At 48.7% G+C, this 8,732-nt stretch overlaps 1 protein-coding gene across 1 annotated transcript in view; it reads right to left on the bottom strand.

Moving 5' to 3' along the window:
• Positions 1-8,732, bottom strand: part of Dapk2 (death associated protein kinase 2) — a 114,899-nt gene that overhangs the window by 2,255 nt on the left and 103,912 nt on the right. The window contains exons 10-11 of the mRNA XM_013346471.2: positions 1,441-1,530; positions 1,251-1,334 (exon numbers count right to left, since the gene is read on the bottom strand). Of these exons, the coding sequence (XP_013201925.2) occupies positions 1,251-1,334; positions 1,441-1,530 (174 nt within the window). The remainder of the gene's footprint in view (positions 1-1,250; positions 1,335-1,440; positions 1,531-8,732) is intronic.

The raw sequence follows: 8,732 nt of genomic DNA on the forward strand, positions 1-8,732 counted from the left end.
GAGGGGCTCAGTGTCGGAAGAGGAGGGGCTCAGTGTCGGAAGAGGGGCTCAGTGTCGGAAGAGGGGCTCAGTGTCGGAGAGCCACACAGGCCCCTGGAGCTACCAATCCGCAAGTCCTGGCAAGAGTAGGAACAAGCAGGAGCTCAGCCTAAAGAAAGAGGACCCCTCACGGCATGTTGGGGTCATGGGCAGTCCAGGAATGAGCTAGCAGCTGGGGTGCAGGCCTCATGCTAAGTGTCTTCAGTTCACACAGGATGACTGCCAGGCAGTCCCTTGCTAAGAGTCGCCTTTTATCATAATGTCCAGACACTCCTGGCTCTCTCTACTCGAAGAGGAGGGAGGGGTGATCCCAGGGAGCCCCTCCCAACTGAAACACGAACACTGAGGCCCATTTCAAGAACTAGAGAAGGCTTGAAGCAGCGCTAATAATTGCTAACACACACTGAGCACTTACCCACCTGGCCTTAAGGAAAGGGCATCAAGTGAGCCCACTCACTGTCCAACAATGTAGCAACTGTCATTATCCCCATTTTACAAATGATGACATTTTGGAACTGAGAAATGAAGTAACCTCTTGGAGGCCACACAGCAGGTAAGTGGCAGATCTGGAAGATTAGCTCTAGAAATCACCCCCCGCCCCATGAGTATATTCCATTATAAGCCTCTTGTTTAAACATACACTAAAGGGCCAAGGATGTAGCTCAATGGTATAGCATTTACCTAGCATATTAAAAGGTCTGGTATTCAAGCCTTAGTACTACAAAAAAGGAAATAAATAAACAAAAAATATATAACAAGAAGACATATTATCAAATGTTATTGATACAGGCAGTCTGAAAAGCAAGTGTAGAAGGCATCTAGCACCCATGCTAAAGAAGAACTGGGGTTGTCAGAAATGAATTTCTTAAGGTGAGGTGGTTTGAAATAGAGTCTCATGTCACCTAAGCTGGCCTGGACCCTCTTGCCTCCACGTCTCAAGTGTCTGGATTATAGATGTGCACCATCATACTTGGCCAGAATAAATTTCTGATGGTCTAATGGGACTCACTTCCATAGTTCCCAGAGGGCCGGAAGTGAGGGGTGAAATGACAGCAGCCGTCCCTTAGACAGCCCCTAGAAAAAGATGCCTGGCGTTCCCTCAAACACATCCCTCTGCTGGTCACACTGCAGCCTCCAGGGCAGAAGTGGCTCCTCCATCCACTCTCAGAGTCTAGGAGCTGTGCCCAGCAAAGGGCTCTGCACGGACTCACCAGGTCCTCGCTTGTCCTCAAGTGAACCTTCTTCATCAGGGAGCGGGTGAGGTGGTTACACAAGGAGACGATGCTGAAGGAGAGCTGAGGGAAGGGAGAAGAGAGACGCCAGGTAAAAAGTGCACAGAGATCCGGAGAGATGCAGGGAGCCCCACTAGGCTCCTGCCCTTCACCCCAAGCCCTGCCGTACCTTCCACCGCCTGCGGACATACTGCTTCTTAAAGTTCTCCAGGTTGACCACGGACTCCCTGCGCACCATGGCTTGCTGGTTGTCCACCGGCTGAGAGATAAAACAGCGTGACGGTGTCAACTGAGTTTCAGATGGCAGCTACACACATCCCCAAAGATCCTGGACTCCACACTGCCCTCAACCTGCCTCTGGAACCTCCTTCCCCAGCAAGGTATGCAGGGGGAATGTCAAATGTCGCAGGAAGGGTGATGTTACAAATGTCTCACTGCCCAGAAGATCTCCTGGGTGCCCCTGAGCTATTATTACCACAGTGTAGCGCATGCATATACGGGGGAGGGGAGGGGGGAGAAACTGAGACAGAGACATAGAGACAGATACACAGAGAGAAACAGACAGACACGCACATACACACACACACACACACACACACACACAGAGACAGAGACATGATTGCCATCTCTAAGTGAGAAAAGCTGGAAGCAGGAGCCATCAATATCACTTCGAGAGGATCATTCTATGGCAAGGAGCACCGGACTGACTGGTTTTGGCGAAATGCGTGCCTATTGGTAAGTATAGCACTCCTCTAGTACTAAGAAATGGAAGGAAATAGGGCTTTCGTGGGGTACGGTGGGGGGTGGGGGGTCAAACGAGGACAGATGCACAGTTGTCATTCACCAGCTGGCAGTTACAACACGGATTAAGTCCTTCACTGCAAAGCATCCACCACGACTTCTCTGGGCCTCAGTCACCTCACCTGTAATACTGAGATCCATTTGCCAGGGCTAGTGAGACTGAATGAGCCCATGGATCAGACACTCTTAATCCAGGACCACCCAGCAAGCAGCAATAAACTGACTGCCGCTATTCTCCATTTCCTTTTAAATGCCCCCCCCCCCTTGTAAAATAGTAAATAAGGTTTTCCTAGCCGAAGAGATAGGTTTTGGGGAGTCTGTGGATATCCTAAAATGGTCTGTCGGTTTTAAGAGTATCATTTTATATAACTGGTCAGAGTAACCCCATTCTTTTGTTTAATGACATTTACTTATTTACCAGCTGGGGGCGGGGCAGGTGTGTATGGAGGTCAGAGGGCAACTTGCAGGAGACGGCCCTCTGCTTCTACCACGTGGGTCTCAGGAAGTGACTCAGGTCATCAGGCTTGGCATTGAGGGCCTTTGACCTGCTGAGCCCTCTCTCTGGCTCCAGCACCATTCCTGAGAGTTTGTTTGGAGGTTCTAGCAGTAGAGCAGAGATACTCATGTACCCTTGACAGGAGAACAGTCCTCTCTACAGGGAGAGCCATCTTTGGCCAAGGACCAAGCTTTGACAGACATACACATGAAATACCGAGGGAGGAAAGAAACAGCCACCCAGTCAGCCAGATCAACTACAATGGAGAGGCAGACGCTGCAACCAGATCACCCTTATGTAGCATTCTTAAGATCCAAGGAAGTGGAAACAACCAAAAGCATATCAGCCGACGTCTGGATAAAGAAAACGTGGCCGAGCCATACAATGGGATACTAATTAGGAGTGTTAATTATGAAAACAAGTGAACTTCTGAGACAGGATAACCATGAATGAACTTGAAAAGAGGAAAAGCCAGGCACAGAAGACCAGCTATGTGTGATTGCATTTTATGAAATGGCCAGAAGAGGTAAATAATGAGGTTACTAGCTGGGGCCAGGAGAGACTGTGGAACAGCTATGAAAGAATGATCTTGGGCCTGGAGAGAAGGCTTAGCGGGTAAGAGTGCACTCTGTTCTTGCAAAGGACCTGACTTTGGTTCTCAGCACCCATGTCCAGCAGCACACAGCCACCAGTAGCTCCAGATACCAGGGATCCATCGCCTCAGGTCACCTCAGACACCTGACTCACATGTACCTCCCCCATACACATAATTAAAACGAAGGGGTGAAGGAATGGCTCAGTGGTTAAGAGCATACGCTGCTCTTCCAGAGGCCCTGAGTTTGGTTCCCAGCACCCATGTTGAGCAGCTCACAACTGCCTGCAACTCTAGCTTCATGGGGAGCCAATGCCCTCTGTGGGTTCTGGGAATACAACGCAGGTCCTCAGGAAAAGTAGCAAGTACCCTCACCTCCTGAGTCACCTCTCCAGCCCTAAGAGCATGTTTGCCTTCTGGGTTAAAAAAAAAATGTTCTGGGACTAGGAAGTGGCAGTGGCTGTACAAGCTTGTAAAAATATTAAGAACCACTGAATCACACAGTTTATGATATATTATTTGTGGGAGTAAAGGTGTGTGTGTGGGTGTCTGTGTGTGTGTGTGTGTGTGTGCGCCCGTGTGTGTGTCCAGGCAAGCAATGGTTCCCAGGACAGTTGATAGCTTCTGTGGATTCTCAGAGGACCCTGCGGCCCCAGGACAACTGCCCAGGATGATCCCCGAGGCCCGCGCAGCTGTTTCTGTTCTGACAGCCTGTGATGCTGTCACACTGAGAGCTGCCGAAGGCAACCCGTAGGCTCTTCGGAGCTGGTCCTACCTAACCACATTCAGAGCCCAGCTCCACCCTCATCTACCCTCATGGCACCAGACACCATCCACACAGCTTTGGGCTGGCATCTGGCATGAGGTCCATGCCAAGACTACCTCACCCCATGCTCCCAAATATGTCACATGTAACTCAAACGTCTTCCAAGAGATACTGTCGACTCTGACATCACTAGAGCCTTGCGTGATCTTATGTGTGGAGCTCAATGATGCCAGCTTGGCAGTGGGGGAAGCAACCTGAGGACACTGGGATTTGCTAGTGTCCTTGTCTGTACCTCCAGGCCGTTCCTCCTTCTTCCCCAAGTCAATAATGCTCCCTCTTACTAGCTGCGCCATTGCACTGACAAACAGACTGGAATGAAACCCCAGATGCAGGCCAACAAGATGACTCAGTGGGTAAGGGTGCTTGCTGCCAAGCCTGATGACCTGAGTTCAATCCCAGATTTCATGTGACAAAAACACTGTCCTCTGATCTCCACACATGGGCCATGGGGCACTTGTATGCACACATACATCACACACACACACACACACACACCAAATAAATATAATAAAGAAATCTTAAATCTGAACCTGCTCACACCACCAATAAAGCACCCAGGGCACTTTAATCAGCATCATAATACCATTGAGAGGTGCAATTCACTCAGCCATGAATGACCTTTGAGCCTAATCCTGGTAGGGTGTATTTGTTTTTCATAAGGAAATTTGACCCCGTAGATCAGTAGACTCAGGAAAAGAAAAGAGTTCTTATGCACTTACTGATGGGTTTCCTCACCTAGAAGAGAAATGTCTCATTGCCACCCCCTACTCCATCCCCATAGCTGGAGAGACAACATGCAGGCCAGGGGAATTATACTAAAGACAGCTCCACTTCCTACTAGCTCAACAGTGTCACTCACTGAACAGATGAAATGTCATAGGGACCTACTCCCAGGTTAATAACAGGAGGTGACAATTCCTCCTAGGTCCACTCTATATGCTACACACAACCACATGAGTTCCAAGGAAGAGGCCATCTAAGCTATAAATCTGTCAGGCTAGCCTTTCCTCGTTAATGGCTCCTTGGTTGCTAAGAGTCTCTCAAAAGGCTGATGCTGTCATCTCTGTCTGGAAAGTCAGAGACATAAATTCTGCAGTGAGACCTGTCCCCAGAAATAATGTGGCATTATTCCTCTTGAACAGAGGCTGTGTCTGCCTCCTGCTCCCTTCAAACAGACAGTGAGTGCCCATCTTCCAATTATGGCCTATCACTGATACCAGGGAGCCTGGGCATTTCTGACCAACCTCCCAGGAACGTTCAGTGTCCGAGGAAAAAAGGTAAGAAAACAGAAGCTGTGGCTGGAGTCAGATTTTGTTGACACAGATGCAAATGTCTTTGAAACAGCCCAGGGGTGTATCCTAGGGTCTAAGACTACAGCCACAGAGCAGGGAGAGGAAGCAGCAGAAGGAGCCACCCTCAAGAATGTGAGAAAGGAACTGTGGTGTCCCCTCCAGTGATTTTTCTCTAAATACCAGGCTTTCCACAGGGGCTGCAAATAGATTGCAGCTCTTCAAGTCTCCATCTGTGCCATCCTGGCGGTCCCACACGCCGCCACAGAAAGGCAGGGACAGCCACTTCTCTCTCCTGCCGTGGACTGCCACTTTGGGTCTGGTAGATCTCCCTTCTCTCCGTTAAGTCTCTCTCCTGAAGACACCTCTTCCCCTCCCTCCGTTTGCTGGCTGGGGCTCAGGCCCTGCTGGCAAATACTTGTTTCCCCAGGAAGATGTAAATGAAAAATTTGTGGGTGTCTCTGCCTCCTCCTGCCTGGGTAGGGTGAGCAGAAAGGCTAGGTACCCCAGAGCTGGCCCTGCAGTGGTCAACCAATGGGAGGAGGTGAAAATGTTCCTTTCCGTGCTTGGTCTAGCCTCATTTTCCTGTGAGGTTTTAGCACAGATACACGGACATCTTTTTCATCCTCTTTACCAGACTTTCTGTTTGTTGAGCAACTTTGGTCTCTAAGAAAAAACTTTTCAAAACTTTCCTTCCTCTGCCCACAAGAGAATTTAAAGGTATCACCTAAATGCCATGTGTGAGCTCTGCTTGCATCCTGATGCGAACAAACCAACTGAATGCAGGAGATACCCTGGTTGTGTGAGGATGGTTTAAGTTTATGGAGAGATAGAGCCATGATGAAAACGCGAGAATTATACAAAAAAGACAACTCAGTCAGTAAAGACTTGCCTTGCAAGCATGAGGATTTGAGTTCACCCCCACCCCCGCCAGAACCCACATAATTCTGGGCACTGTGGCACGTGTTTGTAACTCTAGTAACAGAGAGACAGGAGGAGGAGACAGGTGGATTCCCGGATGCCCAGAGGCCAGTTAGCCAGGCCTTCTTGGTGAGGTTCAAGGAGAATGAGAGACTTTGTCTCAAACAAAAATTGGAAGGCACCTGAGGAAGGTCCTGCCAGGCCTGGTGGCACACACCCATAACCACAGCGCTTGGTAGGCTGAGGCAGGAGGATTGTGAATTTGAGATCAGGCTGGATTATACAGCAAGGTATCTCAAAAGGGGGAAGAAGGGCTTACGAGTTGAATACATTTAAAGTTTGCTTTAAAGTACTTGAAACACTTCAAAAGCAGCTAGAAAAGGAGAATTAAAGAAGCTAGAGTAGGGAATTAAAATGAAGCGGCTGTCCTCGGCTTGATCCCTGCTGAAGCAGGGTGTGACATACAGAGGTCCTCATTCTGTTCCTCCAGCCTTCTGTGTCAGTTTTGAGAGTGTTCCCTTCATAAAGTTGCTTTGGTCATGGCATCTCTTCACAGCAACAGAAACCCTAAGACTAAAACCAAGATCTCTCCAGAGGAATAGCAAGGTTGACCACTGGGTTCCACGTGCACACACATATGTATAAACTGTACTGCACACATATGTGCCTCCCCATATATAAATATATCCTCCCTAAATGCGAAAGCTTCCATGGTGGCGGTGGTTCATAGAGCAGTGTGCCGCTCCTGGGCCGCCTTCCTCTGGGTCCCAATGAAACATTTCACTCCCCACATCCCTTTCTGCCGCGACAGTCCTGTGCCCCAGGTGGCTATTAAAATACCAGCTGTGGGAAGTAGAAAAAGATAGGATCTTCTAAGTAAATTGGGAGCTTGGGAGAGGATTGAAGGGGAAAGGAGAGGCAGGGAAGGGAGCAGAGAAACATGTAGAGCTCAATAAAAATCAATAAAATGAAATAAAAATCCCTCAAGTCTTCAAAAGAAAAAAAATACCAGCTGTGAGCCTGTAAGGGGCAAACAGGGCCATTGGCTGCATTTATTTCCTGGGCCTCCTCAGATACCCCTTTATCAGGTTCTGATACCTTAGGAGAAAGGAGTTTGTCTGGTAGGTGACATCGGAAGATCAGGTTGTGAAACATCTAGAGGAGACACTGTTACCAATGACCGGCCATGAACACAGAGGACAGTTTCACTGTGGCTTATGGCTTGCGGCTCTGAGTCAGCTCAAAGGCTGACAGCTGTGTGACCTTGGAGAAGTATTGCCCCGTAAGCTGCTATACGGAGAGAGTATTGGGTAATTTACCTCGGGGGACCCTCTCAGCATGAACAGAGTAGCCGATTCCGCAAACCCAAGAAAACCAGCTCTCCTCCTCCCTTTCCCATCCTCCTTAAGTAAGTCAGCACCAACACTCAAATCTTCTTGCATTTACTTCAGCCTTCAAAGAAGGTTCATGAGCATCTTCCTATCCATGGCTTTCTTCTTCTAGGCAAACCAGATCTAAAGGTCAAGGTCTGTTGATGCAACCAAAAGGACCTTTAACATTTGTAGCATCTAGTATCAAACAAGTATGCAACATGCCTTGACAGCGCAGACAGGACTTTGGAGCAACTGTGGAGTCGTCTGTCTTTAGGATAAGGCACAGGGTTCTCAATCTTTCCTTGATCCCAGGATGTGCAATGTCAGACGTCAGACATCAGCAGCACCTCCCAAACAATGTGGCATCTTACACTGTGAGCCTGGACTGAAGCAGGCCATCTGGAGAAAAGACTGCACAGCTCTGGTGATCCAGGTTGGGTCACCCTGCCTTCGACTCCGGGGCAGAGCAGTCCCTGATCGGGGTTCTTCTGATATACAATGATGTGGTCCAATCCCAAAGAGTAATGCTGCCAAGGTAGCCAGGCCTCCCGCTCTGAGGTTTTCATCTCTACCCAGGGTCCACGTTGAGCCAGGCATGTCTTCTTCTGCACGGTGGCGCTGTCTCTCGGTCGCCCTCACATTGTATAGTATTTCCTAGAAGACTGCCCATGATGGGATTTTTTTTCTTTCTTAATTGTCTACAAAATAATCCTACATCTTAAAATTGTGGGGTTTTTTATATTTGATTAAAATAGTTTCTGTTAGTGATTATATGTGATACTTTAAATGATCCAGCTTGCTAATTTTTTTTTTTTTAAAAAGATAGGATTCTAAAGAATTGCTTTATTAAATCAAAGTCTAGTCTGCGCTGCCCACTGAAAAATCCTCCTTCAGCATTGGCCAGGACCAGTGACCCTGGTGACCCTGGGAACAAAGGCGGACCTCCTCAACACACCAAAGCCCCGCTGGACCTGCTCTGCCTCAGCCACCTCTACACAATACACGCTCCTATCCTCTCTCCTTTAGCTTTCCTCCCGTTCCTCTCTTGTCACAGAACACTGACATGATGACCTCTCTCCTTGGCTTGCTTAGCTGGACACAGTCCCAGGGTCTTCCATACATGGTTGCCTCCCCTGAGCAGATCCTGAGCAGATCCACCCAAC

Source organism: Microtus ochrogaster, chromosome 5 (assembly GCF_000317375.1).
Source record: "Microtus ochrogaster isolate Prairie Vole_2 chromosome 5, MicOch1.0, whole genome shotgun sequence".
Classification (NCBI taxonomy): domain Eukaryota; kingdom Metazoa; phylum Chordata; class Mammalia; order Rodentia; family Cricetidae; genus Microtus; species Microtus ochrogaster.